Genomic DNA, 20,312 nt, shown 5'->3' with positions numbered 1-20,312 from the left:
AAATTGCAATAAAAATGAGTGATCCGTCTTAAATTCATTTTCAACGCAATATTCCTTTTTCGACGTGTATTTTTGTAATTCATGGCAACGAAGATATTTTCTTAGAATAGCAAGTTCGTGTCGCTTGGCCTAAATAACGGTATCTTGCTTAAACGATGTCTAAACGTTTTAAATTTCAACTTTAAATTTTAAAGTTTATGTTTAAAACATATTTCTATGCAACTTATATAATATTTTAAAAATAAATTTTAAATAATTAAAAATTAAATAATTATATTAATGTTATTATAATTATATTATAAATATATTATAATTATAATTATACGTACCTAAATTTAAATTTTTTCGATATGATATAGGATTACATTTAAAAGAAGAAATTTCAAAGATCATCTCACCAAAATCTCTAATGAAAATATTCTTCAGATAATTATTTCTGAAAATGCGATTTAAAAATTATTCTATAATTGATTATAAAATATAATATAAAATGTATATATATAATAAATTCTTCTTCACAATATGTTAGCAAACTTTCAAATTATAAAATCAATTTAAACGAATTCCTAATAATCAAGATTTCTCGATAAAATTTGAACAATTTGGACACACTATTCGAATCTTGTTTGGAGTCACATAGGTATGAATGCAACCGTTTATCGAATCGAATGCAAGTTGGATCGAATCGACAGCCAACTTCACGATTCGAGAAAGCCGAATAGAACCGAAATGATCCGAGCGTGACCGAAACGGATAAACGCGCGGAACGCAATAGAAGGAAGAGTTGGTTTCTCTCAAGACCGAACATGGACGAAACAGTGAGCAACGAAGGAACTATGGTCGTGGATTATGCAGGTTTAAGAGTCGTATCTTTCCTCGTCAGTATATTGAACTTCGTCTGTAGGGGTCATTCAACTCGCGGAGAATGCTGTATCATCCTTAGTGACGTCACGTGACTAGCCGTCTCTACTGTTGCCGAAGAGCAGAGGCAGGCAATGACGTGGCGTGTATTCATTGGACAGCAGCTTGCGCCGCTATCCAATGACGTCACAGCTTGCGGAGGCACGGACCCGTCCAGGGCGCTGCCACCGCAAATCCGACGTCACGAGTATCAATGTCGATAAACTTGCCATACTCCAAGCTGTATACATAAACACAAGTATCTTCAGATTGAATAGTACAAATAGACAGATATCATATCACTACTCTTTTCAGAATAAATAGAGCATCTATCTTTTGAAACAAGATGCAAGAAAGATAAGGTTAAGTTTTGAAGACAATATCAATATGTTGGTTACTATATAGTATTTGGAATAAGAATTTCGATTTTCAATTTCACGTTAAACATTATTTATAGCTTTTTATAAAAACTGTTAGTTTTCAATATTGTTAAACATTTTTTATCTATACGTAATATCTTAACATTATTACATATTATAAAAAAAGAATAGTTTAAATGATCACGTGCGTTTAAGCATGACATAACCTTATAGCACACGTGCGTATAACTTTATAAATATTTTTGTTTATTTCCTTCCAAATTATTATTATTATTTTTTTTTTATAAGAAAACTTGATCGTTTTAAAAAAATTTTTCTAAAAATCTACTAATCTTAATTTCTTTATGTAAATCACAAAATAATCGAAGATCACTTTTACGTATAGGAAAATTATAAGATAATACATATTCTTGCCGCACCTGTAACAGCATGCTTCAAGCAACAGGCCCGCTATAAATAATGATCGCGAATTATTTTTAGCGATGCAGGTCTCTCAGCAGAGAAGAAGGATAACAAGAAGCTAGAAGGTCCATAACAGGAACAACAAGAAAGGGAGAAAGTAGGAGATGATAAAAGTGGAGGGAGAGGAAATCGATGGAGAAACAGGATAGAGAGAATCCGCTAACAGTGGGCGGCTTTCCTCAAGGAACTCACGGTTGAACGAATACACGGAGAATTACGTTGGTAGGTTAACTGTCCGGTTGGATGGTTGACTGGTGGTACTCTTGGTTTGCCGCTGCTGGCTCGTTTCTCTTTTCGCTGCTAGAGTTTGTTGACTCTCGGTTTCAGCACGCCGGCTGACCATGACCTCGCCGAACGATCCGCAAAGTAATACCGAGACGACTCTGACTCCCTGCCACCCGCTGTCGACGTCGTTGTCCTCGTTGTCCCTCCTATACGGTAACACTTGCATGTAACCGTCAACAAGCACCAGTGAGCGCTACTGGAGGAGGAACAGCTCGAGTTTTACGCCGATCCACCTGACGCTTGGACAGGGAATCGCATTGCTTGTTATGCCGAGTCGGCATAAGAATTTCGACGTACGACATACTGAGAGAAATAGCGGTCATTGCCATCCGGTTACTACCATCGATGGGCATATTGAGGATAAAAATTTGTGAGAATAAAGGTTTAGATATTGATTAACTTAAATTCATTCCATTATACTTTAATCCTTAGTTTAAATATTTATGTAATTATTGAGAGGATAATATGAGTAATGATATATGATTTATGAGACAGATTAATAATGATTTTTAATATTGAAAAGATTTGGTGAATGAGAGCTTTTGTACTAAGATTTGTGGGGTTTCTTTGTATTTGGAAAAATATTCTGAGAAGATGATTTCACACTTGTAAAAGAATATAATAAGAATCTTATAACTTATTTTTTTTTTAAAAAAAACAGCATATCTATTAATATTTTGCATGTGTTTTCTTATGTACACATATTCATAACATAATTACATTTTCTTAATAATTTCAAATAACATATAATTTATGTATTTTTATTGTAATTATTTATAACTTTTCAAAAATCAGATATTTTCAAGATACAGTTTACATTTAAACTCTATAAAATCTTATTTTATAAAAAATAAAAAAGCTGATATTAATATTAATATTTATAATATTTTTAGAATAATTTTTATTATGAATATATTAGAAAATAATATATTAAAAATATTATTCTAAAAATTATTATTAGAATATTATACTAATTTCTTTCATCATATTTAATCCTTCTCAATCATAGTTAAAGTAATCTATAAGTAAATTAACGATGAGAAATGAATTTCAAAGATCAATTTAGATCAATAATTTCAGATTAAATGGCTAAATCAGACTCGCGTTCAAGAGATTGTAAGCATCAATTTGTATGACTGATTTCACAAGCAGTAAAATTACACGCACGAATTATGCGACTAAAGAGCACCTCATTAAAATGCAATTCTATTTTACTCATTGTAACAAGATATATTAATTGATTGTTTGTATATCAAACATAATCTTACTTTATTTCGAATATTATTTCGAAAAATAAAGAAAGTTTTTACCGTATTATGAAATACCGTATTAAGAAACAATTAAATTTACAAAATATAACATAAAATATATACAAGAAGATGAAATAACAATATAAAAAATCAAATTTAAAAATTTAAAAAAAAATAATCTACAAAAAAAATTAAAGATTTTATAAATAAAATAAATGTAAGTAAATTCATTTCACTCATATTATTATTGACATTTTATGATATTTAATAAATCAATTTTTTATATTATTTCAGTTTTTCCAATATTTATTTATTCATTGCTGTCTCAAAAATCTCGAATCAATAAGCTCTACAATATCATATGATTAATATTATATACCGCAATTAACCGATTAATATTACATCAAGAGTTAATCTTTAAACGCGGTCAGAAGAACCCCGACACGAAGTAAATACGAAGTTCGTGAAAACGGAGAGGGATCAATCGTCGAGCTTGCGTGGAAAAAATATTAATCTCCGTAAGCGTATCTGGGCCAGGGAACATCGATCGTGCGATCTGGGTCAGAGCTTGCATGCACCTTGCTGCACGCGTACGCGGCAGGGTGCAGCGGCCATGTCGTTTGAGCAACGACGTACACGTGTGCGAGTTCGTGAAAAGTCTCACGAGCAAGGTGCCTCTTCTACCACTGGAAACTTATAGTCAGATAAGAACGAATAAATGCGAACCGCCGACTGCTAAGGGACTACTTCCTTACTTTAATTCCCTATGCTAGGAACACGTGGCCAACGAGTAGATAAGTATTCAAATTAATTGCACCTTGTCGTCTCTGAATTTTCTATGTGTTCTGTCAATGTTCCTTCTTTTTACGCTTATTCACTCTATGTAATATTGAATGAAGAGCATGAGTTACTGGATTTTCCCAAAAATCACGGTTGATTTTGAAAATAAAATTTTTATATATTTAATATATTGTATCTTTATAACATTGTTTAATTAAATATGCTACGTTGGAGTATTATCAAATATTATTTTTTTCTATAATTTTGAACATATTTTTATTTATATAGAAATATGTTTAATACATGTATTTTCTATTTATGTTCTTTATGGGAAAAGCCATTTCTTAGGACATAAAAAATATTAAATTATAAAATAATTGTAAAAGAATATAATAAAAACATATAAAATAATAAATTTGAAATAAATGTTAACACGACAATAAGAATTTTTTTTTTATTTTACATTGCATATATTCCATTTATCCACTGTCAGATATAAAGAGCACAAAATAACTCCGAAGAATTATACAATAAGGAGATTGGAGATAAATGTATAATTGCATGGATGACTGACGAGATTAACTATGACAATGTCTAAGATAATTGACAGTGATGAGAAAACTAATTATCATTCTATTCTGATGTTCTAAAAATGTTCCGAATGAAAGAATGGAACAATGGACGACGGAAACTCGCTAACTGATGTTTTATCAACTTGAATTCGCATATGACATGTGAAATTATTACATCACTAAAAAAATCTTGATTGTAATCTCTATATAAATATATTATAGAAAAATTGAATTAATATATATATTATTAATTTAAAATTTTATGATGGAAAATTAAGTTATATATAATGAATATTAACAAAAGCATCCACTATAAGATTTTATAAAATCTTATAATTTATATATGTAAATCAATTCTAAAATATGGATTTTTTTTTAAATACATTAGCCAAGATAGTAAGTAAGCTAATATTTTTCTTACAGACGAGTCAAAGAAAAATAATTTTGATACAATTTTAGAAACATTTATATAATAAAACAATGAAATAAAAATAAAATGTTTCGAATAAATTTTAATATTATTTAATGAAATTTTCTCTAGGTTTCTATAGGATTAATCTTCTACGAAAATGACAAAATTCTCCTTTCATAGAGAAGAGAACGTGAGATACAAACTATTACAATCGTCAATTTGATATGTAACTATACATGGTTGAACATGTGCGTAGAAGGAGAGGCCATAAAATCGATCGTTTGCAACGCATCTCTATACGTTGCACGTGACTCAACGGCACTCTGCCATGGCGGACAAACGTCCTGGTTGCCGTTTCGATAAACTGCGCTCAAAATAGTTGGAAAATTTTCCAAAAATTACATAAGTAAAAAATGCTCTCTTCTAATTCCCAAATAAATACAATTAATGAAACAATTTGAAACGAATGAACATATGAAGAAAATATCAATAATGAAAATAAGAATGAAAATGAAAATGAAAATTTCAATAAATTAGCTCAAACAAAACTGTCCGTATAAAATTTTCATTATAAATATTTTTCGTATTATATATTAACACTGAAACGAGATAATCGTTCAAGAAAATAGAAATGCATAGAAAAATAATTTGTTTTATTATAAGAAGAAAGTAATTTATGTATTTTCCAGCGATTGTTACAATCGCAAGCAAACAAAAAATAAAAAATCAAAAAATATTATAAAATAAAAACATGCATAGAGTCAAGAATTGTATAATAGAATGATATTTATAGATGCTATAAATATTATAGGAAGTGATACAATACGCAAACCACACATATGCAAGAGATTACGAATTGACGAGTCACGCATCATATGAATCACTCTTGGGGAGATTCGGATCCATTCAATGCTAGAGGGTGAAAAGTTGGCGAAAAAAAGACTTGCCGATCGAACGAAGGGGTTGCTGCAGTTTCTCTCCGTTATCCAAGGACAATCAAGTACTCTAAAGAAGTATATTATAAATTTGTACATATTCTGTTCTAATGTTAATTTCGTAGTGTATTCAATCAATTGAATAGAAGTCCAAATATTTTTGCATTTCAAAAAATCTTCTCACGAAATTATAATATAATATGTTAAAAACTTTTATCAAAATTATAAATAATAATGATAAAAGAGACATCAAATTACCAATCATTACAATTATAATTTATAGTATACAAATTCAATTAACCTAGAAAACTCTTTATATACTATGATTCGCGAATTATATTTATTAAAGTGAATCTATTGTACTGATTCAAATGGAATTTTTTCAAAGTATTAATCTGACTTAAATTGAATCAAATATGATTCAAATTTAATTTAATACAAATCTAATTTAATAAATACAAAGCTTGATATTCAGAGATAAATGATCTAAATCTATATTTTAAATATAAAACAAAGAACAAGCATTGAAAACTAATTTAATTCAAACTTAAGTATAATAAATTCCATTGCTAATTATTGTAAATATTCAATTGTTGTTAAATTTGTCAAAAAATATTCATGAACATTATAGTCATAAAACGGCAGCATTTTTACCTGACCTATTTTAATAAAAATTTATGAGAAGATGATTTAAAACATAAGGTTCTATGTTTTAATAAATTGGCATAAATTGATGAACTAAAAAAAATGCGATTATAGGATAGCTATGTCAGAATATTATGAAATACATATTATGAAAAATATTTTTGTATATAAATTAAAAACTGAAATCGATTAATTATGCATAATGAAAAGATGATTTTGATAAAATATAGTCAAACTCATTAAAATCGATATATTGATTTTTTTTTACTATTATTTTCCTTGTCTTTAAAGAATTTTTAAATCAAGATGAAAAGTTAAAATTTATTTCAGCATATCATAAACATATGCAATGAATATCCTGTTTGTGCAGTCACATGACGTGAAGTAACAAAAAAATAACTTCATGGTACAGAAACGATAATATTCGTTTTACCATCAATACTTCGGTTAGTAGCGTGCACCAAACCATTTTCTCTTTGTAGTTTTCTGTTATCGACAAACCATGGCTCTATTCTCTTAATTATCGCAATCGCAGCACGGTGCCACACGTTGCAACGAGTTAACCTATCACGCGAATGTAATTAATATATTTATTTTCTTTCAATATTTGATTACAAATACGCGAAAAATACGCATATTTTATTTATATAATAATATCTTAATATCTTACTCTTATGATTTGTATCATTTTTGTAATAAGAAAAAATAATATATATTAATTACATATATGCAATAATAATTATGTAATAATATAATTGATTTATAATATATATATATATATATATATATATATATATATATATATATATATATTATAATTGATATATAATATAATATATTTTTATATTTAATGTAATTTATATGATAATGTAATTTTTATCATTCCAAATGTAAAGATAAAATTGTTATCAATGCAACAATATCGACCGACCTAGTTTAATTTCTTTAATTACTGACTATTACTTTACAATTGTTTAGTGTTGTATTTTCAATATAAATGAAATGACATACATAAAAAAAACTCCATAGAATTTAGAACAAAAAAACACAAAGATATGAAAAAAAAATATAAAAAAATTATTGTATTATTGATAAGAATATGAAATAAATGAAATAGATAGAATCAATATTTTATGAGTAATATAATAATTTTTTGAAACATTTTTAATAACATCCTAAATAATGTTTAAAAATATGTTTCTAAAAATTTTCTATTTGATAGATTTTTTTTATGAATATTATAGATTTTTTAAAATTAATTTTATGAATATATTAAATTAGTAATTATATAAATATAGTAGTTAATTTTTATGAATATAATAAAGTATAGTTTTTATGAATAATAAAACAATGAATCTAAAAAAGAAAGCTCATGCAAGTTTCATTTTTATGAATATGATAATTTTACCAATATTATATCAAACTACATGCATATAATTTAATTATTTCATTCTTGTATTCTACAAATAATTGTATTTTCTATTTTATACGCCTAAACGGATGCTTTGAAACCTAATATATCTAAGAAAACTGCTTTGCATCCGCAAAGAGAGAATTTTCCATTCAATTTCATCCACTGAATAAGTCAAGAGTTTCGAATCAAATAAAATAAAAACAAAAAAATATTATGTTTTTAAATTAATCAGTAGATTAATATAAAATTCAATTTTTAATAATGAAATTATTCGATTTAAATCATTATTATTTTATTATTTGTGAAAAAAAATATGTATAATTTATAAATTTATTTACATTTAAATATACAAACAATATGAATTTGACCAATTTAAATTGTTTTTTTTTTTTTTTAAGTTAAAATTTGTATATATTCAAATGAATGAATGAAAAAATTCGAGGAAAATAGTGAAATAATGTCAATCAGAATTATTGATAGTTATTACATCATGATCAAATGGAATGCTGAAAAGTCGAAAGAGATTCTACTATGAGTTTCGTTTCATGAGATTCTTGCACCATCTAAGTTAAGGAGGGTTGAACAGGAAATCGATATTCCCACTCTTAACCGTCTACAAAACTGATTGTCTGACAGGAAATGTCAAGTTAACACTAATAATATCTTGTATATTATTTACACCAGATTTTGATATAGCGTAGCAGTATAAAAATATTATATTTAATAAAAAGAAAACAATATTAAAATAATAATGATAATAAAATATATTTTTAATTTTATTATTTGATTGATTTTAATCTATTTCACGAATTATACATTATATATATTTTATAAATGAATAATGAAAAATCTTATTAATATGATAATTTAATATTTGACTTAATGATTTTTAACACGAATGTTAATTAAAAATAACAAACGTAACGACATTAAATAATATTTAATAAGAGATTATTTATAAAACAAACTGACAAAGAATTGAAAAGAATGTTCAATTTCTATAATTGTCAACTGTGTCAATTTATAATGAAATTCAAATATATCAATACCCGAAATAACTGCTGTCAATTATATTTTCTGAATAAATAATTTAAAAATAAAAGTAGTTTTATTATAATTGATAATTTATAAAATAAATTTGAACAAAAATATTTATGAAAATATTTTCAAATTAATTTTTTCATAATAATCTTGATACAATTGTGTCAAAAATTAGATAGAATGTACAAAAAAATTTATAATGCACAACAAAGAAATTTTTAAAAAGAAAAGCAATAATTTAACACGATAATTATATATACAGTACACTAATAACCATATTTATTTTGGTCATTGAAACACAACATTCTAAATACTTAATATATAAATACTTATGTAGTAAGTTACTTGGCCTTTTATTTCCCCCACGCATTTTCTTAGTCGCCATATCCATGAAACAACTCGGCACGTAGGCACATTCAGTTTCTTATAGTAAAATCATCGACATCTATTGTTCAATTTGTGTATTAATAACTCATTCGGTAACTTCTACAAGCAATCTACTTTACCGAATCTTAATATTCTATCTTATCGACATCAAAAAATAAAATTACATTACCAACAGGATTTTGCGCGAAATTAAAAAAATAGAAGATGCACGATGAGAACGATGAACTCTATGTGTACATCGTCTAAGGGGTCAACGTACCCTTTTCAAGGTGAACAAGTTTCATACGAGATAACATTTTTCTGTAGAGTTTTTTGACCATATTTTATTTTCCTTTTTCAAAATTAAATTAAATGTAAATTAAATAAATATTTTAAATTCTTTATTATTTTTTTATAATAATAAATTATTAAAACTGATTTTTTTAATCATTATAAAAACAATAATATAAATAAATAAATTATATTTTTAAAATATTTTTATATTATATTTAAAAGAGAATTTAAAATATTTCATATTATAGCTGTATTTTTATTACATTTATAACAATAATATAGAAGCAGAATGAGTTATTATACATAATAAAATATATATATATACATGCACATAATAGAAAATAAATATGAAATAATATACTACTGAATGCAACAGATCACTTACCATTGAAAAGCATTGAAGTGATAATAAACAAGTCCTTGACCATATAAAAATGAAGCATCCTTCCAATAATCTCCTTTTAAGGAATAAAATTTTTGATATGCTGACATGGCTGAAATTTTTAAAAGATATAAGTATATTAAAAATGAAATCAAAAATTTATCTCAAATAATTATTAATTATTTACCTTTGCTATAATCTTCTAAAAGTAAATGAAAATGTCCTAATTTACAGTATGTTTTAGGATCAATACTAATTCCTTTATCTTCATCATCATCCTTTAATTCATCAGGATTCATTTTTGTACTATCTGCTTTTCTACGTTGATTTTCAGCTTGCGCTTGAACTAACATTCTTTCTAAATACTTAATTGCACGAACAACTAAAGCTTTTTTCTTTGTTTGCTCTGGTGAATTTAATTTTAAAAATCCAAACTGCCGACTGCACATATATTGAAAAAATATATTTATTAGTTAAAAAATTATAATTTCAATAAATATAAATATAAAAGACATCACATATTAAAAATATTTTTATATTAGTAAACTTTAGTAAAATATATATAAATGTTTCATAGATAAATATTTTTAAAATATTTAAAATATAATTTAAAATAAAATATTTTATATATTTTAAATATTTAATATATTTTATATGTTTTAATTTTTATGATAATATTTTAAATGTTATAATTACAATTATTATATAAATCATAAAAATATATTAATATTTTAATTGAATTCTATATGTATTTCGATAAAAAAAAAGATGTCAGTTCCAAATATTTTCGAACAAACTGATCAAATTACGCGCCCATTCTGTCAAACAAACTTTTAGGTTATATATTAAAAAATAGCAAAAAAAACTATAATTAATATAAAAAAAATTGAGAAATCAAAACAAAACTAAATGTAGTAGATTTTGTTTACTTTAAAATCACCTGTCTAACTCAGATAGTATTTGTAATTCTTGAGGAGTCAAATTGATATCATCAGTATCCTGAGCCATTTTCGTACTTGGTAAATATACTCATTAAAAACAGAAAGAACACATGTTTACACTTAGAACCGATTGCTTTGTACGAAAATCCGAGAGTTTTCGCAATTTACTCTCTCGACACCTTGTCACCTCATCAGGACGATAAGTTTTTAAAAGCGGCAACCAGGTTAAATCAGGATGGCGAATCACGCGACGGAAGACCATTATCATGGCTCATGTCGACTTATAATTCCGGTACCAGAGAAAATTATTTTTCAAAACATCCCAGAATAGCGCGAAAAATTAAATAATTCTACATATCTTGTAGAATAATAATAAATATATTATATGTAAAATATAATTTAAACTTAATAAATCATGAAATCAATAAAAATTACCTACAATGTAAGAAGTTATTTATATTTTATAATAAACACATAAAATTACACATCAAAATAAGATAAGAAAATAAATAGTTGATAGTATATTATATAATATATACTCATATAAATGATATTCTAAAAATTTTTCTAAATTATTTAGATTTTATAAAATTTATTATTTAAAGCTTTTAATTCTTCGAGAATATCGTATCACAATATGTTAAAATTTTTAAAAAATTATATAATTTATTAGCAAAAATTTTATGTTAACAAATTAAAATATTTATTCAGTTTTGTTATAATTTAATATTATTATATAAAATAATATATTCATTCTAAAATTTTTATATATTTTATTGAAATATTATAGACGGTTCCTCAGTGATTTCACTATTTTACCGTCTTTACTGTTTTTCAAACCGAACAATCATTTTAGAAAACCGGAGGTTTTTTTCTTTCGCATTTATACACAAAAGCATTTTAATTTTATCGAATAATATTTCGATAATTGAAGAATCTAGGTGAGCCTTATATATATATATATATAATAATACATATATATATAAATATTAACCATTATGAAATATTATATAATTTAAGAATATATCTGAATGATATCATGCCTAAAGTATACAAGAATACCATCAAGTCAGGAACAACAAAATTATTTAAACGGTAGACAATTTTTTTTTCATATTGAAATTCTTATTTATTTTTTTTAATACTCTCTCTTTGCTTTTATGATGTAATGAATTGATTTAAAATAATTTATCAAGTAATACTTAACAAACTATTCGTTATTGCAATTTTTTAACAATACAATCATCGATATATTTTTGTTCTGACGTATAACTGAAGAATTTGTTAATATTATTATTTCAAGACGTGAGAATAGCATTCATTCTTTAACTTTTACGTTATTAATTTTCAAACGAAAATAATATCAAGAAAATATAATGCAAAAAATATGTATTTAAAAACGTATATTAATATTGTATATTAATATTGTTTAATTCATTTTTAAAATTCTTATTTTATAACAAAATATTAATGATAAATAATTTCCAGTGTTAAAATGAGTCTTCCAGTAACAAAGAAAAACAAAGATAATGCAAACAAAGAAGAATTGAACATTTCAAAACATGCAGAAAGTATGATAGACAAGATTTTAGGAGATGTGAACAAAAAGTCTACTACTAAACAAATTATTATTGGCACAACATCAGGATGGTAAATATTATACATATATATATATATATATACATATAAAAAATTTTCAATTTTATATAATGTGATTAATGTACAACTAAAAAAAGATAATTAATTAAATTAATTATTAATTAATAGATATTTTAATTACTACCAAAAAAAAATTTTTTTATTTATGTATAATTATACATATATTTAAGAAAAACTTTAATCTTGCCAAAAAGTAAATATCTAATTTAATTTAAATATTTTATATAGGTTGACTGGTTTTATAACAATAAAAATTGGAAAAATTACTGCATTTGCAGTTGGTGGTGGAATTATAATGCTCCAAATTGCAGCTCATCAAGGTTACATTAAAATTAATTGGGATAAAATTCAAAAAAAAGCTGAAAAAATAACAGATAAAGTAGAAGAAACAGTAACTGGTGAAGGACCAAAATTTTTGGATAAGGTAAAATTTTAATAATTTTGATATTTAAATTTTCAAGATAAATTTCATAGATTTATAATACTTATTAATGTATAAATATTAATATTAATATTATTTATAGGTAGGAACATGGTGTCGAAACAATTCACTTGTGGCAACAAGTTTCATTGGTGGTTTTATAATTGGTTTAGCATCCTGAATGAGAAACTATTAGTTTTTTTTATAAAAACATGAGTGAACATTATATATTTGTTATTTTTAATATTAACATTATATGTTAGGTATTATTTTCATCATTTTCATAAGAACTTAACAATCAAACATTTTTTTATTATTTAAATTATTTATTCCTTATGTTTAAGAATTTTATTTTTAATATATAAATATAAATTTAATGTTAATCTTTATAGCTCTGTATCTCATATATGTATATTTAATTAAATTCTAACACTTCTAAAAATATGCACATGCATTAAGAAGTTTTTATCTTATAACCATTATTTTTAATACGTATACAAATTTATACATTAATATATATAATTTTGTAAAAAACATAATAAAAAAAGTTATAGTAAAAACTAAAAATTATAAATATTTATAAAAAATTGTATATAACAATAATTACAATTTTATTACATTAAATTTTTTTATTTTTTTTTTTTTCGTATATTACGAAAATTTTTATTTTGAAAATCAAAAATATCATTTTGTATAAATTTGTATAAAACATGTTTTATATTTTGAAATATTTGTTATTTTATTTTAATGAAATTTTACTGTTTCAGGTCGAGAGATATGTTGATAAAAAGTTAGATAAAGCTGAACAATTATTAAAAAATGGCGAATCTCGTACACGTCGTTGGTATCATTCTATAACTGGGGATACTTCATTTAAACCTACAGAATTTCACTTTTTCCTTTCTTATTTTGTAGGTGGTTTTGCACTTGGCATTGTAAGTGGTAAATTAATTTAAATGCATTGTACTCTGAATGCATATAAAAAATCAGGTACTTATGTCTTAAGAACAATAATAAAACTGAATATCAAAATATTAATTTATGTTTTTAAAATACCAATAATGAAATATATAAAGTTATATATATATGTTATATATTAAAGGAAATTTAATTTTTTTGTATTTATGATTTTGTTATTTTTTGTATATGTATATTCCATAAATACCTGATTTTATAAAAAAAAATAATTTTTGCATGTATTATATTAGAAATTATATTATATTATATATAGAAATATATTTTATGCTTTAACATTAATATATATATATATATATAATAACATTAATATATATATATATATATATATATATATATATATATATATATATATATATAAATATTATTATTATAATATATATAAATATAGAATTTCTTATTCATATTTGATTATTTTTGAATAAATTGTTTTGCATTCAGAATATAATAAAAATAATGCAGTCATCTTATTATATAGATATTATATAGATATTATATTTGTATAATAAACCAATTAATATAATCTTCATCATATTAACTTATGAAAATTGCTAGAAATATTAACAAATAAATAAGTTAAAATAAAAATAATGTTAATGTATTGAATATTGTAAACAAATTTTCTATAAGTTTTATGTATAATTAAGTTATATATTTTTTGATTAAAATAGATATAATGCAGTTTTATATTATTTCTGTTCTGTAAGATTCTTAAAAAATTTATCTAAATATTTTATATAATTCATATTATATTTATCTAAATACATATATATATATAATTATATATTAAATATAAATAAAACATCATATAGTATTACTATATTCAAAATAATTAATATATATATATATATATATATTATACATATAACGTATACATATAAGATATATATATATGTATACATATAAGATACTTACTTTGTTACAAAATGTTGTAACTTTAAATTTTGATTTGTGAAAAATAAAAGAATCTTACTGCCATAAATTTTTTTCTTGATGAAAATGATAAGATTATAATGTATTAAATTTCATATCTTATATACATATATAATTTTATATGTGTATATATATATATATGTATATAGGAAAATACATATTGATAAATATATTATTTATGATTGATTAAAAATACTTATTCTTTTGTATGCTACATAAACAAAAAAAAAATTATGTATAAAAATATAATTATAATTATAAAAATAAAATTATATAAAATAATTATAATATAATATTATTTATTTTTACAATTTTTTTAAAATCTTTTAAGACACTGCATAATAATAGTTCTTAATCGTCTTCTAATTTTTTGATCACCATTACAAAAAATATGTGTTGAATTATCTCCAATTTGGATCAAGGTATCTTCATCTTGCTATAAATATAAGCAATAAGAAATATGAATAAAAATGAATTTTATATTTAAACAAATTATTTTTTATGACGCATAAATATCTTACTAAATGAATACTGGTAGCAGTTGGACTATGTTGTAATTTGGCTCCTTGAATGCCTTCTTGATTAAGCTTCTGTAATAGTTCTTGTGGATCTAAATTACCATATTCATGTTTTCTTTCTTTAAGAACTTCTTCTTTGATTGGTGCAGGTGAACCAGAAGATGCTTTACGTTTTCCACTAGGTCTATCTTCAATACTCTAATATAATTCTTAATTAATATATTTTTAAAAATATATATTTATTAAGTTCTATTTTAAAAATACATACTTTTATTGTATATACATTATCTTTAACTTCCAATTCACCAGTAACAGAAGCAAGACTTAAACCAGGTCGAATTTCATTAGGAATTATATTTCCTGCTAGTTCAGGTTCAATAAACACTCGTCCCTTTTTTCTTTTTAAAGGCAATTTTATAACTTCACCTCGTTTAAAAGTAATTAAAGGTTTTTCCTTAAATATAAAATAAATGAATATGTTAAAAATTAATCGAAATAATTTGTATCTAATTTAATATTACATACTTACTCCTACAGGTTCTATGACAAGATCTGTTCTATGTGGTGCAGTTATTGGTGGTTGTGTATAACATTCAGGTATAACTAAATGTTCTGGCTTTAAATCTCTAATTAATTTATTAGCTTGAGTAAAATTAAGAGATGTATCAATTGGACAATGCACTGCTTTCATAGCTAATGGTTGAAATGGTGCTAAAGCATCTAAATATGGAAAATCTGGTTCTAAAAGAATTATTATTTATTTTATTTTTAATTTAATTTAATTTTAATTTAATATTATTTATATTATTTAATTATGTATTATTATATAATAATAATTTAATTATATATTATTATATATTAATATAAAATTTATAAATTACATGATTTATTATAAATTTATATATTACTTTGCAATGCATTATCAAAGTAATACAATATACCTGTAAAAATTATAGTATGTTGTGGATTATTGCCCCATAATTGAACAAAATGAACCGCATCTCCAAATCTAAGACTGGGATGTCCACAGAAAACAACACAAGGTTGTCTATAATCAGAACTAAAACCTTCAGCATATGTAGATGTAAAATGTTTTAATCTGGCATTTTTAACAAGAAAAGCATGTGGAAATGGTTCTTCAGGAAGATAAACTTTATTTTGTTTATTTGTTGATAACCTGTAATAAATATAAAACATAAATAATCTAAATAATATTCATTTAATATAAACCATACCATTCAGCTAAAATATTTGAATATGCTAAAGAAGTTTCAGCTACTGGTGATATAAAAAATAATGGAACTTGTGCAAAACCAGATTTATCCAAATGAGTACTGAGGCATTCAAATAAATCATATACAACTCCAGATGGATAACATGGTATTAGAACACATCCTCCAGTTCTGAGTGTCATTGCTATAAAATTTTATAAATATTAAATTATTTATATTAAATTTAACTGATTATTAATATTACTAATATTAAATAAAATAATTTTATTCTACCAACAGTCATGCAGAGTTCTCCAAGCATAGTATCTGGATTGGCAGTAGGTGTTTGAGTTAAACCTGTTAATATTAACATATTAGCATGTTTTAAAGTAGCTTGTTCCATAGGACGTGGATGTGTTGTCAATGTTGAAGATCCACTTACAAATGCAACCTTTTCATGGTCACATGAAATTAACCAATTACTGCTACCCAAACAATATCCAGAACTTATAGGAGTAACTGTTAATGCACCATATATATCCTATGAGAAACAAAAAAAATATAAAAAAATTTAAAATAACATTATGCTAACTTACCAATTTTTGATCATATCCAACTGTTTGAATGTAAGATAAAGCAGTATTAACTGCTGACATTGAATATATATGTTTCCAAGATTTTGGTTTAAGAGCATCAGCTAATGGAGAAGGTAATACATGTAGCATTTCTTTCCAATGTTTAGCTAATGTAGCTTTAGGAGTTTGTTCAATAAATTCCACTAATTCTTCCATAAAAAATCGTCCAATTTGTAATGTTGGTTCTGTAGCATAAATAATACCTTTGAAGCCAGTATCTTCTGTTATAAATGGTAGAGCCAACATACAAGTATAATTTGATATTAAAATGGCATCAATTTCTGAAAAATCTACTATTTTTTCTAAAGGTGGAGAAAATTCAGGTGTTGAATCTACAAATACTCTACCACAACATTCTTTTAATTCCTAGAAGATTGAATATCTGATATAAATACAAATTTATGTGTGAAATATATAATAAAAGAAATATATTATGCAAACCCCTTCTATTTGCCAATCTTGATGATTATCACGTGGAAGCCACAAAGGCAAAGAATTAAATTTAGTACTGGGAACCATAGGCATTGGCATAAAATGTAATATAGACTGCATATTTAAACCACAATCTAACATTAATGTAATTCCTTTGAAACTTAATACCAAACATGGTTTTGTTGGTTCACTTGATAAGCAATACTATAAACATATTTAAAATATAATTATTATGAATAATGTTAAAAACTAAGATTATTTTAATAATTTTATTAATTAATTAAAAATTACTTATATTAATTACATTAAAATATTATAATAATTATAATTACCAATTTCATTTTAAATTTTGTCTTTTCATTAATCTTTTATTTAATACAAATGTGATCACAAATATTTTAATTCGGTATATACATAACCTTTTTACTAATGCTAATTTAAATATACTATATTTAAGTATACTATAGTCGTGCAATATTTCTTAAATTTATCGCATTTCTGTCATAAAAAATGAAATAAATCTATTCACACAAGGTATATAATATATATTATTATAATTTATAATTCTAAAAAGATAAGTCTTTTAACTTTAATTTCAAAAATGTGCAAAGTAATTGTATTATTTAATGGTTATTCTATAAAACTTGACGATGGAACAATGAAAGCAAATTGTACTTGTACATTAATAAAGGCATCCAAGAATATTATTGTTGATACTATGACAGCTTGGGATCGAGAAAAAATAATACAAGGTATTATTGTTTATTTGATATTTGCAACTTAATGATAAAATTCTTAAATAAAAAATTTATTTTAGCACTTATTAAACATAATGTTACACCTGATAAAATTGATTATGTTGTTTGTACTCATAGCCATGCTGATCATATAGGAAACAATAATCTTTTTATAAATGCAGAACATATAATAGGAACTTGTGTACATCGTGGAGAATTATTTTTCGATAAAGATTTAAAAAATGGTAAAGTTTTTGTAATATATTAATAAAATTATAAGTACATAAAATTAAATATATAAAAACTATAATTATTGAAAATATATATATGTGTATATATATATATAGGATATCAAATTTGCCCAGAAGTTAAAGTTATAGCAACTCCTGGTCACACAATGGATGATGTTACAGTTTTAGTTGAAACTACAATTTCTGAGAAATCTACATGTTTTGCTATTACAGGTTTATTTTTTAAAAATAATATAATATGATAACATTATAAATAGTTTTTATATATGTATTTCCATATTCTTATCAATTTTATAGGTGATTTATTTGAAAAAGAAGAAGATATACTAAATCCATTCCTTTGGAAGGAATTAGGAACTAAAGAATTACAAAAAATTCAATCACATATGCGATCTTATATAATTGATTTGGCAAATTTTATAATACCTGGTCATGGACCAATGTTTGTTGTTACTAATGATATGAAAAGAATTATTAAAAACCAAATAATTATGTAATATAATAATTATATATTAATATTAATATATATATTAATATTAATATATACATTTAAACATATATTTTATATATTTTTATTTTGTTTTTACAAATACTTTATTAAAACACTATAAGTGTACATAGTATCACAATATTATTATTTTATATATATATATGTATACATTGCAATGATTATTACATATTGTTCAATTCACAAATATATAGAAAAAGATAATTTTAAATATTATATGGTAAAATTTTATTTCTTACATGATATTATAAGTTAGCATAATTCATTTATAATTAAAATAAGTTATTAATTTAAAAACATATTAATTGGAAAAAAATAATATATTGTAACTATATAACTTCTTATTGCATTTTGCAATATTTATTTTAAGATGTAAACTATAAATTCAAATATTTTTCTCAAGTATTCACAGCCAACATTTAAATTAAAATTTCATATATTTTTATTCTTGTATTTTACGTTTTAAATAGTGTTGGTAAATCATATTTGAATTGTACATTATGTACATTTAACATTGATATATATGTAAATATATAAATAAATTATAAGTAAATATTTTCTAAAAATATAATAAACATATAAAATTTGTAATTATCATGAGTTTTTAAAAAACAATTGGAGTACATTTTGCAGAAAATGTTATTTTATTTATTTTTTATATTCTCATAATTTGTATATATATATATATATATTATAATATATATATATATATATTATAATATATATATATATATATATATATATATATTTTGTTGAAATCAGTATCATATTTAATCAGTATCTTATTTAAAATATATTAAAATTTCTACTTATACAATCATTTTCACAAAAGAATTTTATAATTCATCTTGTAATTTTTGTAAACTTTTGGCACTGACTATTATTTCTGTATATAATAATTGTTTAATACATAAAATTATAAATTAAAATATATATAAGTTGTATATTTGTATTTTATCATAAATATTCTGCA

The 20,312-nt window shown here is 23.3% G+C and overlaps 4 protein-coding genes across 8 annotated transcripts in view; 2 read left to right on the top strand and 2 right to left on the bottom strand.

The window, feature by feature from the left end:
- The window catches only part of LOC412863 (histone demethylase UTY), a 96,977-nt gene extending 85,568 nt beyond the window's left edge, over positions 1-11,409 (bottom strand). The window contains exons 1-3 of the mRNA XM_396315.7: positions 11,059-11,409; positions 10,306-10,559; positions 10,122-10,230 (exon numbers count right to left, since the gene is read on the bottom strand). Coding sequence (XP_396315.6) covers positions 10,122-10,230; positions 10,306-10,559; positions 11,059-11,126 — 431 coding nt within the window. The 5' untranslated portion in view covers positions 11,127-11,409. The remainder of the gene's footprint in view (positions 1-10,121; positions 10,231-10,305; positions 10,560-11,058) is intronic.
- Positions 11,410-11,848: 439 nt separating this feature from the next.
- Positions 11,849-14,221, top strand: LOC412864 (FUN14 domain-containing protein 1). Of its 4 annotated transcripts, none has more exons than XM_006562044.3 (5): positions 11,879-12,000; positions 12,080-12,154; positions 12,548-12,709; positions 12,947-13,142; positions 13,243-13,583. In XM_006562044.3, the coding sequence occupies exons 2-5, from the start codon at positions 12,099-12,101 to the stop codon at positions 13,318-13,320; spliced, it is 492 nt and encodes a 163-aa protein (XP_006562107.1). In that variant the 5' UTR covers positions 11,879-12,000; positions 12,080-12,098; the 3' UTR covers positions 13,321-13,583. The 4 variants fall into 4 exon arrangements, with proteins under 4 accessions (XP_396316.4, XP_006562107.1, XP_003250006.1 ...); XM_003249958.4 differs by lacking the exon at positions 13,243-13,583 and adding an exon at positions 13,907-14,221 and having other exon boundaries at positions 11,883-12,000; XM_396316.7 differs by lacking the exons at positions 12,080-12,154; positions 13,243-13,583 and adding an exon at positions 13,907-14,221 and having other exon boundaries at positions 11,849-12,000.
- A 1,105-nt stretch (positions 14,222-15,326) lies between these two features.
- LOC551270 (integrator complex subunit 9) lies at positions 15,327-18,315 on the bottom strand. Of its 2 annotated transcripts, XM_026443360.1 has the most exons (11): positions 18,176-18,315; positions 17,853-18,047; positions 17,759-17,777; positions 17,373-17,596; positions 17,071-17,317; positions 16,801-16,981; positions 16,507-16,742; positions 16,095-16,306; positions 15,834-16,019; positions 15,569-15,763; positions 15,327-15,483 (listed from the first exon to the last, which is right to left on the bottom strand). In XM_026443360.1, exons 1-11 carry the CDS (start codon positions 18,182-18,184, stop codon positions 15,364-15,366), a joined length of 1,824 nt encoding a protein of 607 aa, XP_026299145.1. In that variant the 5' UTR covers positions 18,185-18,315; the 3' UTR covers positions 15,327-15,363. The 2 variants fall into 2 exon arrangements, with proteins under 2 accessions (XP_026299145.1, XP_026299144.1); XM_026443359.1 differs by having other exon boundaries at positions 17,373-17,777.
- A 98-nt stretch (positions 18,316-18,413) lies between these two features.
- On the top strand, positions 18,414-19,343 carry LOC726427 (metallo-beta-lactamase domain-containing protein 1). The gene is made up of 4 exons (XM_001122164.5): positions 18,414-18,595; positions 18,661-18,825; positions 18,928-19,044; positions 19,129-19,343. Exons 1-4 carry the CDS (start codon positions 18,445-18,447, stop codon positions 19,326-19,328), a joined length of 633 nt encoding a protein of 210 aa, XP_001122164.3. The 5' UTR covers positions 18,414-18,444; the 3' UTR covers positions 19,329-19,343.
- The last annotated feature ends 969 nt before the right edge of the window (positions 19,344-20,312 follow it).

The sequence above is a fragment of the Apis mellifera genome, linkage group LG10, assembly GCF_003254395.2.
Source record: "Apis mellifera strain DH4 linkage group LG10, Amel_HAv3.1, whole genome shotgun sequence".
Lineage (NCBI taxonomy): Eukaryota > Metazoa > Arthropoda > Insecta > Hymenoptera > Apidae > Apis > Apis mellifera.
Note: the sequence above shows the minus strand (reverse complement) of the source record. Positions and strands in the feature narration are given on the sequence as shown.